The sequence below is a fragment of the Macaca mulatta genome, chromosome 18 (genome assembly GCF_049350105.2).
Source record: "Macaca mulatta isolate MMU2019108-1 chromosome 18, T2T-MMU8v2.0, whole genome shotgun sequence".
Taxonomy (NCBI): Eukaryota; Metazoa; Chordata; class Mammalia; order Primates; family Cercopithecidae; genus Macaca; species Macaca mulatta.
This window is the reverse complement of record NC_133423.1, coordinates 55,921,072-55,940,810: the sequence shown is the minus strand read 5'-3', so window position 1 is coordinate 55,940,810 and position 19,739 is coordinate 55,921,072. Positions and strand designations below refer to the sequence as shown.

General features: G+C 44.9%; 1 protein-coding gene across 8 annotated transcripts in view; it reads left to right on the top strand.

Moving 5' to 3' along the window:
• FHOD3 (formin homology 2 domain containing 3) overlaps positions 1–19,739 on the top strand; it is a 488,002-nt gene that overhangs the window by 298,747 nt on the left and 169,516 nt on the right. For all 8 annotated transcript variants that reach the window (NM_001194349.3, XM_001106633.5, XM_077974668.1 and 5 more), the window contains 2 exon segments: positions 3,519–3,630; positions 11,289–11,383. In NM_001194349.3, coding sequence (NP_001181278.2) covers positions 3,519–3,630; positions 11,289–11,383 — 207 coding nt within the window.

The following is a 19,739-nucleotide window of genomic DNA, read 5'->3' as shown; positions in this document are numbered from 1 at the left end:
CACACAGCATAGGGGGATGGACTGGGGGACAGGCTGGCCTACCCTTCACACATATGCTGACTGAACACCACCTCATGGGGCAGGTAAAGCCTGTCTGCTGCTGTGAAGCTTACGTTCTTAGGGGTAACAGAGGCATAATAGGTGAACAAGTGTCTTCAGCAATTTCAGGTCATGCTAAAGGATGTGGATAAAAAAGACCGAGTGTAGTGGCTCATGCCTGAAATCCTAGCACTTTGGGAGGCCGAGGTGGGAGGTTTGCTGGATTCCAGGAGTTTAAGACCAGCCTGGGCAACATAGAGAGACACTATCTTTACACAAAATGTTAAAGAAAATTAGCCAGGTGTGGTGTCACGCACCTATAGTCCCAGTTACTCGAGAGGCTGAGGTGGGAGGATGACTTCAGCCCAGGAGTTTGAGGCTGCAGTGAGCTGTGCTTGCACGACCACATTCCAGCCTGGCTGACAGAATGAGACCCTGTCTCAAAAGAATGAAACAAGGTGGCTGGGCACGATGGCTCATGCCTCTAATCCCAGCACTTTGAGAGGCCGAGGCAGGCAGATCACCTGAAGTCAGGAGTTCAGGACCAGGCTGGCCAACATGGTGAAACACCTTCTCTACTTAAAATACAAAAATCAGCCAGCCATGGTGGTGTGAACCTGTAGTCCCAGCTACTCAGGAGGCTGAGGCAGGAGAATCACTTGAACCTGGGAGGTGGAGGTTGCAGTGAGCCAAGATTGCACCACTTCACTCTAGCCTGGGCAACAGAGCGAGACTCCATCTCAGAATAAATAAATAAAAATGAAACAGGGTGATGTGATGGTGACCAAGGGGCTCCTTTAGGTAAAGGAGTCAGGAAGGCATTTTCTATATGAGAATTTCTCTGACCTGAAGGATGAGGTCAGTCCTGTGATGACTGGTTCCAGGTGGCTTTCAGGCAGAAGGAATAACCAATGAGAAGACCCTGAATCATGGATGAACTCTGCCGTGTGAAAAACACTCACACAACTATAGAGCTTAGCATGTGAAGCTCACTGGGCCCAAGAGGGGGTGTCAAGAAAGGAGATCAGAGGGCTTGGCGGAGGCCAGCACAGAAAGCCTGCCGGGACAGGCAGCACCCTGGGCATGATGGGGAGTGATGGAGGCTTGAGAGAAGGAGGGTGCAGTGGTCACTCTGGCTGCAGTTTGGACAATGGACTTCAGAAGGACAAGGCCAGAGCACTTAGGCTATTGTAGTGGTCCAGGGTGATGGACAGAGAGAATGTAAAGGGGCAAGTTTGGGATAGAATTTGAAGGGAGCTCTTGCAGTACTGAGGGTGGATTTGCTGTGGAGATGGGGTGAGGGAAGTGCAGGTGAACCCCTCCCTGTGCTCAGGGTGGTGGAGCCTTGTCCTGAGGTGGGGGCTTTGGAGGGAGCAGGCTAGGAGTGGTAGGTGGAAGGGGGTAAGCATGAATGAAAACTGAGAGTTCTGTTTTGGCCACAGTGAATCTGTTAGCATCTGAGTGGAGATGTCAGGAGATTATATGATGCGTGCTCAGGAGTTTCAGGGCTGGAATGCGATATTTAGCATCTGATCTTAGATGGACTTTCAAACCAGGGCACTGGATGAACTCACCTAGAGAGAGTGTGGAAAGAGAAGGAGAGTAAAGAAGAGTGAACTCAGAGGTCTTCCCACACTGAGAGACTGAGCACCCAAAAGGAACCAATGAAAAAGGAGCCACTCAGGAGACTTTGCTTGCCCAGAGGGAGAGGAAGTTGTTTCTGGAGAGACCAGTTAGTTGTCACATGGTGCTGAGAGTTGAGTAAAAATGGGCAGAGAAGTAACCACTGAATTTGATACCGTGGAGGCCACTGGTGACCTTGACAAGTAATCTATCAAGGTGGTGATGGAAGTCCTATCAAATTGAGCTGAAGAGTCAGAAGGAAGTTAGGAGGTGGAGCCAGGGGCTGTAGCACCTCTTTGAAGACGTTTCCTTATAAAGGGGAGCTGTGCACCTGGGCACTGGCTGGAGAGAGATGTGGAACTGAGGGAAAGACAAATGGTGTGCTTGGTAGGTATGACAGCAGAGGAGAGGGAAGCAAGGGGGTAAAGGGGTTGCATGAATGTGGATCAATGACTTGGGGTGAGTGGTGTTTTTAAGCTATTCTCTGTGGACTGCACAACACAGTTCCCTCTTTGGGCTCCCCCAAATTTACCTATAAATTCTACCCATGTCCCCTAACACTGTGATGTGGGCAGATGCGTCCAAGAGGCACAGAATATTCCTTGGGCTACAGAACACAGGAAGAAGCTGGAGCTGATTTGCCACAACCAGTGATACAGGCTCAAGGGGTGGGCGAGAGGTCATGGATTGATTGATCTGGTCACTGACTGATTTATTCAGTCAGCAAACACCTTCCAGCTCCCTCTGCACCAAGTGCAGTTCCAGGTCCTGCAGCCACAGTGCAAATAAGCTCCCTCTACCCTTGAAAGTGCATTTTGCCCATAGCGGGATGGGGCCACTGGCAAGCCAGCAGCTTGGGGTGGAATGTACAGCCCAAGGCAACCTTGCTGTTTCTCAGCTGCACAGTTTGAACCCATTTGGAGGAGGGAGTTGGTGTGCAAGTTCCTTTAGGAGGAGGCTTTTGGAAGGAAGTGGAGCCAAGGGTAAGATTGAGGTAGTTGGTGTGCAAGTTCCTTTAGGAGGAGGCTTTGGAAGGAAGCGGAGTCAAGGGCAAGACTGTGGGCAAGTCCCCGCACCAGCACCTGAGGGGCCCCGGAGGCTGACCCAGAAACCCCAAGGCTGCTGCAGCCCCGGGGCTGGTAAAGCTGGAATTAGGAATCTGTGGCCGCTTCAGTTGGGAGGTTTGGGGTTTTCTGTAGGTGAATAACCTGTGACCTCCCTGAGGGCGCATACTGAGGGAGGGGCTTCTTCTGCCTGTGTGAGGGAAGGCCTCTGGGCTTCATGCGGCTCCTGGCAAATGCTGAGCCCTGGATCCAGGGAGCAGGGGTTCTCCGGCTCCAGGCGGCCTTCTCTGCTTGGCTTTAAGAATGGGGGACTTGGTTCCGGTTCCCTTCCACCTAAGCTGGCTGTCGTGACTTTGGATGAATTGTTTAACCTGCTATTTCTGCTTCTTCAACTGGAAAAATAAGAACTGTGCTTATGCCTACCTTACGATGTTATAGTTGGGGTAAAATGAAGATATAATTGATTCAGCAAATGCTTGTGTTTTGAGAGTTGCCAGGTGTGAGTTCTGGAGCCATGCGTCCCGGGTTCACGTCCTGGTTCTGTTTTTTTACTGCGTGACTGCATACAGGGAACTTTGTACCTCAGTTTCCTGATCTGCACCATGGGGATAGTACTAACACCTGCCTTCTGAGGCCTCTAATGAGGGGCTGTGAGGATCTGTGAAGCATTCCGTTTAATCGCCGAGAGTATCTCATCTAGGAAATGCCGGGTGCCAGCTGCGGTTAGGAAGATGCTCTCAGGTGCACAGGGCCTCATTGGCAGCGATGTGATGGTTTTATCTCTTCTGCCAGTTCCGCCTGGTGGTGAAGACAGCGCTGAAGCTGCTGCTCGTCTTTGTAGAGTACTCAGAGTCCAACGCGCCTCTCCTGATTCAGGCTGTCACTGCTGTTGACACGAAAAGAGGTGAGTAGTCCCTGCCCCCTTATGTTGTGAAGGTGATGGTGTCTAATGTAGGGAGGTTTCCACGTTGTACATGTTTGAGACAGATTTAAGAATTAACAGAATTCCTGAGATGTGGACTTCCCACTGCAAGAAACATTGTTTAGGATAGTAAGCACACAAAGCTTAGGGCCAGAACGGGGTTTGATAATGAAAGAAAAGTGCTCATGGGCTTACCTGGGAGAGGTCAGATGCTGAGCTTGTCTTTGCCTCTACCCAGCTCCTGCCACCGAAACACGGAAGTCCAGCTCCTCCTCCTGTTCTTCCTGTCTTGTTCAAGGTCGCCCTGGCTCCTTCCTCCCCTCCCCTCTATGCTTCATTGCTTAAGACCCCCAGATGTTTCTAGAACCTTCTCCCTAGTAAACATACATGTGCATCATTCTTAGCAAACTATCACAAGGACAAAAAACCAAACACCGCATGTTCTCACTCACAGGTGGGAATTGAACAGTGAGAACACTTGGACACAGGAAGGGGAACATCACACACCGGTGCCTGTCATGGGGTGGGGGGAACAGGGAGGGATAGCATTAGGAGATAGCTAATGTAAATGACAACTTAATGGGTGCAGCACACCAACATGGCACATGTATACATATGTAACAAACCTGCACGTTGTGCACATGTACCCTAGAACTTAAAGTATAATTAAAAACAAAACAAAAAAGAACCTCCCTTCTTCTCTTCCATCCCCTGCCTTGCCTTACTCAGGCCCTCACTATGTTGAACCGATGCTCCTGGCCACCCTCCAAAACAGTTCGGTCACATCCAAAACCTGCCAGTGGCTTCCCAGTGCCTGTAGCATAAAGTCAGTCCCCTGGCTAAGGGGACCCTTCACCCTTCAACTCCTGCCCACCTGCCACCGCCTTCTCTCACCCCGGCTGTACCCCCACCCCCTTGCCTTGGGCATGTGCTTTTAAAGCCCATGTATGCACCTGTTCTCTGCTGTGGTGGTGTTGCCCATCCCTGTCTCTCCAAGTTGAGGTTGCCTGCTCAAGGATGGGGTCTCTGTCTCCCAGCGTGGTGTCCCAGCACCCTAACTGGCCCAGAGCCAGCAGGCATGCTGCAAACATGTGACGAAGAATGAGCTTCTGCTCTGGTTTACTGTGTAACATGCTGTGGACCCTGTGATATTGGGAAGCCTGGAATTAAAATGCTTCCCAATTAAAATGATTTTTATCCTTTTGTCTTTTGTTGTTTGTTTTCTTCCCCAGTAAGACCCAGGTATTATTATCATCCCCACAAAGACTCAAGAACAAAAACTTGACAATCCTTTTTCTTTTTATGATTGTAATTGTAATACTACTGTTATAAAAACTTGGGAAAAGGTTAAAGAAGACAAAACAAATTCACCTCTAATCTCGACAAAGATAATCACTGTTAACCTGTTGGTGTATTTCCTTATAGTTGCGTGTGTGTGCATGCACACTTACGCATAAAGCAGCCAGGATGTGTCAGGAAGAAACGGGCGGCCTACATTGTACTTTTGATTCGAACCAGTTGTGTCTGTGATTTGGCATTACTCAGACCCACCTTTGAATGCTGAATCCAAATGTGAAAGAAAGTAGCTTGAGTTATTTTAGAAGTTTAAATGAAAGTTAATGAAAAACATCCAGGACCTTTAACGGGGGCTCCTATACCCATGAACACGCAGGCAGATGTCGGCACTAGGCATGGCTGATGGCAGGCCAGGAGGCAACTTGAGGTCTCTTTGTTGCGCGTATGTGAGGGAGACAAACTCTAGTACATGGTCAGGGGCTGTGAGTCTGGAAGGTCTTTCCCAGGCTGAGGCAAGTTTCTTCTGCCACAGCATGTTGTCCTCTGCTGCTAGGTAGAAAGACCCTTATGGCCAAGAGTAGATCATGGGGCCAGTCTAGAATCCTTGATAAGGAATGCCGATGGCACAGAAACCAGGTCTAGCTTTTCCAAGGCTAGTCAATTAGGTTTAAGGCCAGCAGTGTGTGTTTTGGCAGCTGGTAGGCAGCAGCGCCTCTCCTTCATCCTTGGAGGATTTGTATTTCATCCCTTAACTCTGGCGGTTGCTTTAGGACAACTAAACTCTTGATCTTCCTGTCCTAAGCTTCAGGTAACCCCAGGGCCCTTGCTATGGGTGTGAGTTAGAGGGCCAACTTCTCATGAGCCGGGTTTTCCTTTGGCTTTGCTGAGCTGGCAGCTCAGAGTTCCCTTCCTTGAACTTCATATCCCATGAAGGGAATGTTGTGATGGATGAGGGAGTGATCTTGAAATGAGCCCAGGCCTTTGTATACCATATCCAAGACTCCATCCATAGCCCCGTCCAGAGATTCTCATCTGCCAGACCAAGTCTCTCCATCGAGATAAAACAATGGCCATCTTTTCCTGATTAGTAAAAATAATTTTTAAAAAAGCTGATGAATTGTCTTCTTAGCTTTATGGGTTGTTGTTGTTTTGTTTTGTTTTGTTTTTTGTTTTGAGACAGAGTCTCGCTCTGTTGCCCAGGCTGGAGTGCAGTGGCGCGATCTCGGCTCACTGCAAGCTCTGCCTCCCGGGTTCACGCCATTCTCCTGCCTCAGCCACCTGAGTAGCTGGGACTACAGGTGCCCACTACCACGCCTGGCTAATTTTTTATATTTTTAGTAGAGACAGAGTTTCAGCGTGTTAACTAGGATGGTCTTGATCTCCTGACCTTGTGATGCGCCCGCCTTGGCCTCCCAAAGTGTTGGGATTACAGGCATGAGCCACTACGCCCGGCCAGCTTTATGGATTTTGTCTATAAAATTTCTTGCCGGGCGTGGTGGCTCACGCCTGTAATCCCAGCACTTTGGGAGGCCGAGGTGGGCAGATCATGAGGTCAGGAGATCGAGACCATGGTGAAACCCCATCTCTACTAAAAATACAAAAAATTAGCCAGGCGAGGTGGCGGGCGACTGTAGTCCCAGCTACTCGGGAGGCTGAGGCAGGAGAACGGCGTGAACCCGGAAGGCCGAGCTTGCAGTGAGCTGAGATCGCGCCACTGCACTCCAGCCTGGGCAACAGAGAGAGACTCCATCCCAAAAAATAATAATAATAATTTCTTAAACCTTTGGCAACTGCTGTTGTCTGTCTGCCACTGAGCACTAGCAGCTGGGAAAAAAAAAAAAAAGGAATGTCACTAATGGAAAAACTCAGAAATAGCTTATCATGTGTGGCTCAATAGCATGTTTCTTTATGGACATGTGTGGTCTTGGCTGTGGTTTTATAATGCATACATATAACATCATCCTATTTTACTGCTAGTAAAATTGTTCTGAATCCTATGATGGCATTAAACGTATAAATGTGCCGTGGTGTTCTGCAGAGAGCAACATGACTTCCAGGTGTGTTTCCACCTAGCGGGTTTAGAAGCAGCTCTCCAGCTCCCTCTCAACTGGGTGAGAGAGCAGACAGGTGCCAGAGGTGAGTTAGGGTAAACTGAGCATATCCACTTGTGCACAAGTTCATAAATCATAAATGTTACTTCTCAAAGTGGCTTTAGACTCATTCCTCAGCAGGGACGAATGGACATATAAGCAGTTGTCTTTTTGAATAGTTTCTTTTGGATAATGAAAACTGTCAGATTTAAGGAATCAGCAAGAAAACCAACAAACTACCAGTCCTCAGAAATCATTACTACCTAAAGCAAATGAAGTTGTCCAGAACAAATTCCTTTGGTTGCATTATAAATACAAACATCACGCGTGCTGCACGTGCGCTAACCAGAAGGCTCATTCTGCAGTGTGAGCAATTTGGTCTGTGGCCAAGAGTGAGCCAGTTAGCAGGGCTAAAAACCATAGGGGTTAAAGTCCATCATAAGGAGTGATCAGTGTTTATGAAGAAGGAAAATTTAAAATGCTCCATTGGACCCAGGCAATTGCACTTTTGCTCAGGGGCTAAAATAAAAAGGTAGACTCAAGCTCATCTGTGGGGCATGGTATGGTATTAATATCAGACCACTGGATCTTCTTCTCTTTGCTTGCATCTTTAAGTCACTTTCCCTTTCTCATGGCCAGGGCCTGGCAGCAAGAGAGAAAGGCTCATGGGAGCCCTTAGAGAGCCTTGCTTTGTCATTTTGCCATATCAGAGACTCCCTTTCCTTGAGGTCTTCCCTGTGGTGGTTGACAGGAAATTAATTGACACCCCTCTGCTGTCTGGATGCGGAGTCCTTCCTTCTAAGTGAACAGGTTTGCCTGTCTCACAGAGGGTGAGGCGAGTGACCAGAGAGGATAACACATGTTGAAATTTGTCCTAAATCTTGAGTCTCACTAATTTGGCTCAGCATAGCTCTTGAAGTAGTTCAATTTTTCATCTGATAATTCTTAAACATATGTATCACTCATGATTAGCAGAGAAAAAATTCATCCTTTCAAGCGATCCCATCTCTGCTTTCTGCTTAAGAGTATATTGATCTGTGAAGATCGTGTAAAGTGTAGTGGAAGCTACAGGTTGACAGAACTCAAGCTCTCTTTCCACCGTTATTTATAGCAGAAGCATCTACATTGAGTGTGTTTATGTAGTATGTGGAAGGACATGGAATGTGCTGTGAGGAGCTTCTGTTTGAGTGTTAGACCAACCGATGTCCGAGGCACTGAGCTAAATATCTTATTTTCCTTTGGATTTAATGTGGAGATTTAGGAAAGTAAGAGGGGAGAAGTACTGAGCAATTGATTCTATGTGTATTTATTTATCTGGGTTAAGAGACGACTGGCCGGGGAGTTAGTGCAGCTGGTCCGCCCGGGGGTAAACTGGGTGTCTCCACCAACCACCACCCATTACAATTACAGCTACTGATATTTGGGTATCTATCATGTAACAGACACAACTCTAAACATTTTTCACATAAGACCCATTTTTTTTGGCACATATTTGAGTATCTATTATGTGCTTGCAGTCATCAGGAAAAAAGGCTGTCACAGAACCAGTATTTGGGGTGGGGGTGGGGGGCAGTGGAGTTGGAGAGAGACAGATGACAATGATTAAGTATTGTCTTCTAATGTACTCCAGCAGCATTAAGGAAAAAAGACAAAGTGCTTTATCTCAATGACAATTCTCAGTAATCCTATAAGGTAAGTACAGTCACCCCAGAGACCTTAGGAACTCTAGATGAGCTTCCTGAGCCCCTCCATTCCACTCCTTTGGGGTCCAGTTTCCTTCTCTGTTATGTGAAGGGCTAGCATTATATGGTTTATGATTCCAGTACAGGAACCCTGTCCTCCACAAAACACACACGCACACACACACACATATGCATACATACACACACACATTGTAGGGAGTTAGCAAAGGCAATGAGGGGAGTGAGTGGACCCCATAATTCTGACAGGAGCTCCTAGGAAACGTGCAAGTGCTGGTGTTGAACACAGGCCTAGCCTGAGGTCTGCCAAGGCTATTTTTGTTGAACCAAATGTTTCTTCCCTTTCACCTTCATTCTGGTAAATATTTCTGATTTTCTGCCCCCAAACAATAAAAAGAATGAACATCCATCCTAAGAGTATACAAATAGATGCACATTTCCAGACTTAAAATCCTTAAACAGTAATAAGAGACCTAGATAACACAGCTGAAAAACACATTTTTCAGTTAAATTAAGCCAGTGTTTGAGTGTTCTTATTATAAAGGAGTAGATGCACACAAGTGCATGTGTCTGTTTAAGGGGAGTACGAATGTAGTCTGGCTACCTCTCCCTCTCTCTCTGGGATGCCTGCCGTTGTTCCTTGGCCTTTGCTCCCCCAGGACCTGTTGCACATATTTGGCTCCAGAGTAAGCAACCAAAAGGAGTTCTGGGTCCATTAGCACCACTAGAAAGTCTTAGTTTCGATACTTTCTCCCTTGCACATTCTTCCTTTGAATCATGCATGGGCAACTCACTAGAACATGTGTTTTATACAAAATGTGAATGTTAGAAGCTGCCCCTGTTATAAACACAAACGGCGGATCCAGATCTCTTAAACTGGACAGTGAGACCCAAGGCCTGCTGATGAGATTGATTGACTGTCTTGAGGGCTGAGATGGTTACTTTGTGGGAGTTGGAAGAACAACTACACTGTGGTGTGGACTTCAAAGTAGTTTGATAATCAATATCAGCAAGGAGATAATTCAGTAGTTAGCAGGTGAAAGAGGTGAAAGAACATATCTTAGTGCTCAGTTAGCAAGGGTCATAGAAGATTGCCCAGTTCTGACTGGCTGGGCAACTAGCCAAAGCAAAAGGCTTTCTGTTCACTTAGGAAAGCCAGAAGATCTCCACATTGAGCTACATTTGTGTCTTTTACATCTTGTAGTAAGTAGGTACCTATTCTTTGTTTAATCCTCTTAAACAAATCCCCTTAAATCCCGTCTTCTCTGCTTTCCTTGCTGTGTGCATCTGCTTCCTGGTTCTTTTAAAATTGCTTCAGCTTAACCCACTTCATGCCTTCTCAGAGATCTCCATTCATTATTCAGCAGACATTTTACTAAGCATGTACTGTATGCCAGGCACTGTCCTAAGAGCATGGAGATCAATAAGACAGATCCTATCATGGTCCTTGGGAAACTTTTGTTCTCAAGGCCAAAATCAGCTCTGACATAGCCCATCCAAGGACCAGCATTTGGAAACCACTGCATTTAGGTTATTTCCAAGTTCACTTCTCTCAAGCAAAAATAAGCAATATCCCTTTTAGATCTGTATAGAGAAAGCAGGAAAGAGCTTCATGTTGCAAACCACCAAGCCAAGGACAAGGCAATTCTCATTTCACTTCAAATATTCATCTTGGGCCTAGAAAACCATATCAAGGTGTTGTGTGCCCCTTTTTGGTCTTGCCCTTGGCTTAGTGATCCTGAATGTGAATGTGGAATATCTCCTGTCCCTCCTAGAGCCTGGAAATAACCACCCATAAGCCTTCTCCTGCAGAGCCCAGGCAGAAGCCACCTCTTGTGCCAAGTCCTCTGCAATCATCCCGGCTGCAAGAGACCTCACTTGCACAGTGACAGGCTTAGCTGCATGCTTGGACACTTCTCAGCCATTGCTCTTTGCTGGTGGTGTCTGTTCTTGGGATTATGCCTAGCTGCTCCATTCGATTATAAATCTATTGAGGGCAACTGCCCAATAGACCTTGTACCTAGCTGATACTTAAACAGTATTTGTGCCCTGATGGAGTAGATGTAATATGCTTCTGTTCTTGAGATATTTGCTAGACGGGCATGTCACTTATTTCTTGGAGTCACTGCTAGAGGGATGTTGAGATCTTCCACATCCCCTTTTCTTCTGTGCTGAAGGATATTCAGAGAATACTTACCAAGAGTTTTCTGCCCTGGGGGAAATGTATGGCCTATAGAATTGCAGTGATTGGATTTTTAAAAATTACATATTTAATACGAAGAAATTTTTAAGTAGGTAGGCATCCAGACACTGAAGGGTATACAATGCTCTTGTCAAAAGGACAAGGGTGATGTGAGATAGGGTTCCCTACTAAGAAATATTCTCAATTAGAAGCATACTCAAATCCATCCTAAGGATAATGTCACACATTGAAATTTGACGACTGAAAGAAGCTGCCATCACTGGATACATCCTTGGATAATAAACTATGATGTGAGTTAGATAAAGAATGTTGATGAATTGCTGTTTCTAATGATTTTTGCTTTACTCACAGGGGTCAAACCTTGGTCAAATATCATGGAAATCCTGGAGGAAAAAGATGGAGTTGATACAGAGCTACTGGTTTATGCAATGACTTTGGTGAACAAGGTTGGTTGACTGTGTTATGGATATGTTTAGATATGTTTAACATATAACATATGTATAACTTATAAGAGGAAAAGAGACACGGAGGGAAAACGATGTGAACATGCAAGGAAGACAGCCACGTGAGGACAGGCAGAGGTCAGAACGATGCATCTACAAGCCAGGGAATGCTACGGATTGCTGGCTGCCAATTGAGGATGAGGCAAAGACAGACTTCCGGTAGAGCCTTCAGGGAAAGCATGGCCCTGGTGACACCTTAATATCAGACTTCTAGTCTTTCAAACTGTGAGAGAATACGTTTCTGTTATTTTAAGCCACCTAGTTTGTGGTACTTTCTTACAGTAGCCATAGGGAATTAATACATTGTGAAAATCTAAAATTTTCCCTCTGAATAAGAGCCACATCATGTGGACACCCATCGTGGTGGCTGGAACTATGGCTGCAGTGTGCACTACAGGAGAAAATCCTTTATGCAACCTGTGGGGTGGATGCGTGCAGGTGTGCCTGCTTGTGAAGGCCTGTGGGTGCCTACATGTGTTCATGCTTTGGTCTTTTCTAGTAAAACCAGAAAGGTTTTACTAAATTTAAAAATAATAATAATAATTATTATTATTATTATTTGAGACGAAGTCTCATGAGAAAGCCCAGGCTGAAGTGCAGTGGCACCATCTCGGCTCACTGCAACCTCTGCCTCCCAGGTTCAAGAGATCCTCCTGCCTTAGTCCCCTAGTAGCTGGGATTACAAGCAGCCTGGCTAATTTTTGTATTTTTAGTAGAAACGGGGTTTCACCATGTTGGCTAGGCTGGTTTTGAACTCCTGACCTCAGGTGATCCACCCACCTCGGCCTTCCAAAGTGTTGGGATTACAGGCATGAGCCATCACACCCAGCCAAAATAATTTTTTAAAATCATTTTCCTTGAGGGAATATAAATTATGAAGTTTTACTCTAAGAAAATAGTTCACATGTCAGGAAGACACGAGGTACACGTGTTCCACTGCATATTGAAGTTGGACTCTTGAGCTGAGATAAGGAATCCTGGGGGTAGGTCCCACTTGTCTTATGTGATGGTGACCACACCTGGTGCTCTCATTCCTGCTGTTGCGTCCCTCCCTGATCACCACCTTGTAGGGCAGTATTGGTCCTTGGTGCCCACCCCCAGAGGTGCTGCTTTGAAACAATGGGGCCCATGCTGACCCAGGACAGGCCCAGTCTTAGGTCTGGAGTTTCTCCATTTGGATCACCATGCCTTAGAGCACAGGTACCTCACCAGCGCCCCCCCATGGACCTTCCTTGTACTCTCCATACACGCTCACGCTGGGCTTGAGCCTGCGGGACCATCTGCAGTGATGGTTAGGGCTTTAGAAAGATCCAGAGTCCCTTCCTGAAATACAAGTGGAGAAACACTTTCCCTGATAAACTGGGGATAAATCTGTAGAAAGCAGTATAATTATGAAGAGCAGCTTCTCCTACTAGATAGTAAAATGTGCAAACTCTGAGAATTACAACAATGTGGTCTGGCCCTTTCCTCAGCAGACAGATGATTGGCGCAGAGGAGCTCTGAAAGAGACCTCAGTGTATAGAACAACTCACTGTACAGTTAACATTGGTGGGGACGGGTTGGCTACTGATTGGAGAGGTGTTGTTAAATGGAAGTAAACAAAAACATACTTTGACCATATACCACAGTAAGCCCTGGAGAGCTTAAAGCATTTAATGGAACATATCAAACTGCAGGGAGAAAAAGAGAAATGAAGACTAATTAGTCTCTGGTTGGTAACGTTTATTTTGATAATAAAACCAGTGAAAAAGGTTCCAGAGGAAGAGATTTAACTATTTTACTGCATAAAATTTTAAAAGATCTTATTTATAAAATGAAAATCACAAATTATAACTAAATGCAAATGACAAACTGGGAGATTATTTACAAAAAGAAAGGTAAAAAATGATATTATCCTAAATATATTTTGAATTCAGTAGAAAAATGAAAGACATTAAACCAACTAAGAACAAAAGAAATACATAAGAAAACAACAAGACATATTTCTCAGGTCACATTGACAATGATTGTCTTTTAATGAAATATCATTTGTTGATGAACACCCAGGAAACTCCTATAACCCTGGTGGGAAATGGGCACAACTTTTCTGAAGCATAATCCTAAGAATTCGGCTTTTATTTTCAAATCTTTTTGTGAGCTCATTTTACCATTTGATTTGAAGCAATTTTCTGTTGGTTTCTAAGGATTAAGGTCATCTATTTCCTGTCCTTTTTAGTCATTAACATTGTACTGGAAAACACTGAATTCAGCAAAAATGGAATTCTCACGCTGGCACAGTGTTCCCCATTGTAACATTATTTTATTGATAAGGCCATTCCCACATGTTCTTATGATCATACCAGTACCCACACAATGTGGGTACTTTGTTGCTATTCACTGGCAGGGACCCAGTGCCTGTCACCCTCTGCTTGGCATTTTGTGGCATTTGATGTCCAGGAATCCCTCACTTGCTCTTTCTCATCTGGCAGTTCTTTCTCATCCTTTGTTAGTTCTAGCCAAGGAGACATCCAGAAAGATCCTTGAGGTCATTCATTCAAATGTAATCCTTTCCTTAACTAATTTATGCCTAGTGTTCCATTATTGGAACGCTAAGCTTGTGCGAGTTATTTATATCCTTCTTCTCAAGGTCATCGCCAAGGTCTGATTTTTCACACAAAAAAATTTGCAACCTCTGGCATAAATGGGTTAAACAAGTCAACAGACCACCAGCGCTCATGCCAGGTTTGTTTTGTTTTGTTATATTGTAGTACTGCATATTGCCCAATGAGTAAACTCCTCTGAGATACCAAACAGAATAACAAAATGTTAATCTGGGTCTGGAAAACATTCAGACTGTGAAATCTGAGAAATTATATTACAAGTTGGGTTTTTTCTAACTATTGATTTCAACAAAATAAAGGCCCTTAATAATATAGAATTTTTAAAAATGGACATTTCCATGACAAAACAATGACACTAAGTCCTATCCTGGTTACTGTTCTAAAACTGATTACCTTGTGAAATAGGATGAAGCAGACTGGGGATGGGAGGTAGAATGAGTAACAAGAGGGGTTACCGTGAGGCCGGCTTAGGGTATTCAGGGAAAGCAGGACCCTAGGGAGCCATGGGGAGAGGAGTTGTTCAGTGGGGCTAGGGGATAACTAACCTGGATGGTACATGCTGAGTAGTTGCCTTTGTTTTTACATTTACTTTTATTGTTTTAAAATTATTGCCTTAGTCCATTTTGTGTTGCTGTAACTGAATACCACAGACTGGGTAATTTATAAAGAAATCGATTTCTCACAGTTTTGGAGACTGGGAAGTTCAATATCAAGGTATCAAGGTCCTGGCATCTTGTGAGGACCTCTTTGCTGTGCCATCCATGGTAGAGGGCAAGGGGGTTGTAGGGGAAGAGAGAAGAAGGGGGTGAAACTTATGCTCTATTAGGAACCTATTCCTGCAGTAAGTAATCCACTCCTGAGATAATGGCATTCATCCAATTTACCTCCTTTCAACACTGTTGCTTTGGGGATTATGTTTCTAACGCATGAACTTTGGGGGACATATTAAAACCATAGCATTCTGCCCCCGGTCCCCAAAATTCATGTCCTCCTCATGTGCAAGATATATCCATTCCATCCCAATAGCCCCAAGGTCTTGATGAATTCCAGTACAAACTCAAAGTCCCAAATCCAGAGTCTCATCAGAATCAGGTATAGGTAAGACTCAAGGCACGATTCATCCTGAGGCAAATTTCCCTTTAGCTGTGAGTCTGAAATCAAACAAGTTACCTACTTCCAAAATACATTGTTGGAACTGGCATAGATGTTCACATTCCAAAAGGCAGAAATAGGCAAGAAGAAAAGGGTAACTAGTTCCAAGTCCAAACCCCGAGAGAGAAAAAAACAATATTAAGTCTTAAGACTCTAGAATAGTCTCTTTTGACTCCATGTCCCACATCCTGGGCACCGTGGGGTTGGGCCCACAAGGCCTCAGGCAGTCCCATCCCTATGGCTTTGCTGGGCTCATCCCACACTTCAGCTCTCCTAGGTTGGAGCTTTTGCCTACAGCTTTCGTGGGCTGGATTGCACACTGGTAGCTCTACAGTTTTAGGGTCTTGAGGGCTGCCTCGCTCCCATGGCTCCACTAGGCATTGCCCTACTGGGGACTCTCCACAGTGGCTTCACCCCATGACCAGTCTCTTCCTGGGACCTGAGGCTGTCCACAACCTTCTTTTAGCTCTAGGTTGAGGTCACCACGGCTCCACAGCTCTTATATATTCCACACCTGCAGAATGAGCACCGTGTGTTTTACGGCTTGTACCTTCCAGAGCAGCAAGGCCTGCTTGAGTCACAGCTGGGGTGGCCAAAAAATCCTGCACCAGAATTCTGGGAGCAGGATCCTGAGTGGCCCTGAGCAGTGAATGCTGAGGTACCACTGTTGCTTGTCCAGAAACCTGGCCCTCAAGGTCCTAGCTTGGTTAGAAGGTCTCTGAAATGCCTTTGGAGTTTTTCTCCCATCATCTTGGTGAAGAACACTGGCTCCCTTCTATCCATACTATAATCCTTTTAGCAAATGGTCACTTGGCTCTGCCTTTGGTTTGCTTTCCAAAAGGTGTCTTTTCACTCTTTACAGGGCCAAGCTGTGACTTTTTCAGATTTTTCTACTCTACTTTCCTTTTAATAAACTCCATATTTATATCACTTCTCTCCTCTTGCATCTTCCTATATGCAATTAGAAGTAACCATACAACTCCTTCAATATTTTGCTTAGAATTTTTTTTCACCAGATATCCCAGTTCATTGCTCTTAAATTCTCTTTCATTAGAGCCCTAGGACATGGACATAGTTCAGCAAAGTTCTTGCCACTTTAAAACAAGGATGGTTTTTATTCCAGTTTCTAATACCTTGATTCTCATTTCCATCTGAGACCTCTTCAGAATTGGCTTTACCATTTGTATTTCTACCAACCACTTCAGCAGTCTCTAAGAAGGCTCTGACTTTTCCTATAACTATTCTTTTCTGAGCTCCCACCAGAGTCAACCAGATAATGCTCTAGGCAATCTAGGCTTTTTCTAGCTTGCTTCTCCAAATTTTTCTGGCCTCTACCTATTACCCAATTCCAAAGCTGCTTTCACGTTTTCAGTTATTTGTTATAGCAACAGCCCACTTCTCTGTATCAATTTTATGTCTTTGTTTGGTGTTGCTATAACAGAATACCACAGGCTGGGTAATTTATAGAGGAAAGAAATACTCACGGTTCTTGAGGCTGGGAGTCCAATATCAAGGTGCCGGCATCTGGCCAGGCCCTTCTTTCTGTGCTATCCCATAGTGGGATACAGAGGGTGACAAGGGTTGTAGGGAAGATAAGATGGCTGAACTATCCTTTTACTGGGAAACGCCTCCCACAATAATTACCCCAGTCCTGAGATAACAGGACTAATCCATTCATTACCTGATCACTACTTTAAGGTTCTCCCTTCCAACACTGCTGTATTGGGGTGTAAGTTTTGGTGGGGGGCACATTCAAACCATAACAGTGCACCTTTTAGAATATAGCTATATGAGTTTTAACACATACATGGAGATGGATCACCTTCACAATTAGAATACAGACTAATAATAACATAGTATTCCCCCATGTTATCCTTTTATAGTGACATTCTGACCTCCTGTATGTAATCCTGAGAAACCACTGATTTATTCTCTTATCACTGTAATTTTGTCTTTTCAAGAATGTCAGATGGAATCATACAGTAAGTAACCCTTTGAGGCTGGCTTCTGTCAGTATAATGCCTTTTGAGATTCATCTTCTATTGCATATATTAATATATGCAATATATTAATTAATTCCTTTCCACTGCCGTGTAGTATTCCTTGTAGAGATGCATATGTGCTTACCCACTCACCTGTTGAAGGAGATTTGTGTGTATATAGCTTTTGGCTTCCACAGATAGCGCTGCTATGAACATTCGCGTACCGGCTTTGCCACAATGGTTTTATCCTATTAGAAAGACTTGGTGGAATCAATGAAAACCCAGGGAGGGGGAAGAATGTCCTTTAGGAAGAATTTCCCCCTCTGAGAGAGACCTGTGAAGATTTACTTGTCACAGGCCTTGTCAAGACAAAGTCTAAGAGAAAACAGGAGGAGGGATACCAAGTGTCAGCTACGCTCGGCACCTTTAATGTCTGAGGGTGAATGTATCAGCAAACCTTTACCTCGCAGACTTTTCTGGTGAAGCTGCCATTTTTGTTGGAAGTGGACAACTTAGCAGCAGGGTGGCTGCAGGGTGGAACTGGGAGGGGAGGCCCAGGGACAAGTGGGAGTGTGGTAGAATTTACTGAGCCTATTAGAGAATCAACCCCCCAAAAAAAATGAATTTTTAAAAAGATGTATAGCACCCTCTTGCACAGCTGGAAAAAGAAGCTGCATTTGTGAGTGGCAGAAGACCATCGTCTCCCCTGCAGCCTTCATGAAAGGTGATAGTACGCAGGGTTGGCTTAAGCCCATATTTTCACTGCGGAAATGACAAATGACCTGCTGATACCCTCAGTTCAGGGCTTATTACTGAGCAAGGGGCAAGAGTTTCCCGAGTCTTTTTAGTTCTTTTTTTTTTTTTTTCTTTTTTTTTTTGAGACAGAATCTTGCTCTGTCATCCAGGCTGGAGTGCAGTGACACGATCTCGGCTCTCTGCAATCTCCGTCTCCTGGGTTCAAGTGATTCTTGTGTCTCAGCGTCCTAAATATCTGGGATTACAAGCATGTGCCATCACATCCTGCAAATGTGTATTTTTAGTAGAGACTGGGTTTCGCCATGTTGGTCAGGCTGGTCTTGAGATCCTAGCCTCAAGTGATCCACCTGCCTCAACCCCCCAAAGTGCTGGAGTTACAGGTCTGAGCCACTGTGCCTGGCCCCTGCTTACTTCTATAGTTCTAATTTTTTAATTATTTACTAATGGTTCCCTCACCCTTTATGGCTGGACTTGCTAAAGCAATGGGGATCAGGTTTAGCAGTTTAACCTCCTGGAAACTTCTGAGTGAAAGAACCTCAGTGGGCTCCCAGCAAGGAGAAAGGGGAAGAGGAAGGTGGGGGAACAGAGAGGTGAAGAGACTACCAGCGGCCTCTCTGTGTGCCTGGGGCTGGCCCCCACGCTGCTGTGTAGGAAGTTTTAATTCTGACACTAGACATCCCTTCACCTGCATCCCTTAGGCTGTGCATTTTGCAGTCACCTGGCAGTTAGGGCATCTCTAATTGTTCACCCTGCCCAGGCCTGGTATTGCTATTTCCCTCTCATCTTTTAATAAGTTCTAGAGTTTTCACTAAAAGCAAAGGATGATAGGATTCTTTGAATGATGTGCAAGTTTTTAATCAATGTTGGAAGCAGAGGGCAGCCCTGATGACCGTTATTACCTGTCATTGAGATGTGGTTGGCCTGGTGCCTGTAGACACTGGTGTGTGCTGTGATACATGGCAGCCCAAGTGTGAACACCTATTTATGATGGCTTCAGATTCACAGCCTCCTGCCTTGTGTCCTTACTGGGGCCTTGAATAATTAGGCTATCACATCACAGTTGGTTTTCATTAGTTTTATCTCAATAGCAGTAACTTGTGCCCTCTTTAGCTTAAATAGGAAAAAGCCATTATTCGAGTTGTGAATAGAGGCCTTCTTTCCAACATTGATAGCCCCAAGATAGAAGTGTTAGAGAAGCTGGTGCTATGAAATGGTCTTTACAGAAGTGTTGGTCTTATTCCTTCCTAGGCAAGTTATCATTTTTAGAATAATTTTGGAATGTATGTCTTGTTCTTAGAAATGCAGAGATAGTGAAGTAAGTAGGGACTAAAGGCTGAGACTGGAATGGCAGCTCTGAGCCCAGGGTTTTATCCCAGTGTCTTCAGTCATTTCCTGTTGCCTCAGGCGTTTATCCTTCTCTGCCTCCTATATGAGATAAGGGGCTTGCAGTAAATCTCAGGCTCCTTCCAGCTCTGAGCCAGGGCCTTGTCTCAGATACCCTCCTTCTCTTAAGAGAGGTAGAATTCAAAGAGAAGTCAGCTTTTTCTTTCTTGGGTTCTCTTTTTGACTCTTATGCTGCCTTGAAATTTCTCATGCTTTTCTAAATTTCATAGACCACGGGGAGGCCCTGTTGAATTTAAATACAATTTAATAAAATGAAGTTGTTACAACTCTAGTTGTTGGTGTATGGATCTTAACAGGAGTTTGTAATTACAAAGTACGTTAGTTTTCTATTGCCGTGTAACAAATTGCCGCAAACTTAGCCACTTCAAACAACACCCATGTATCATCTCACAGCTTCCACGGGGC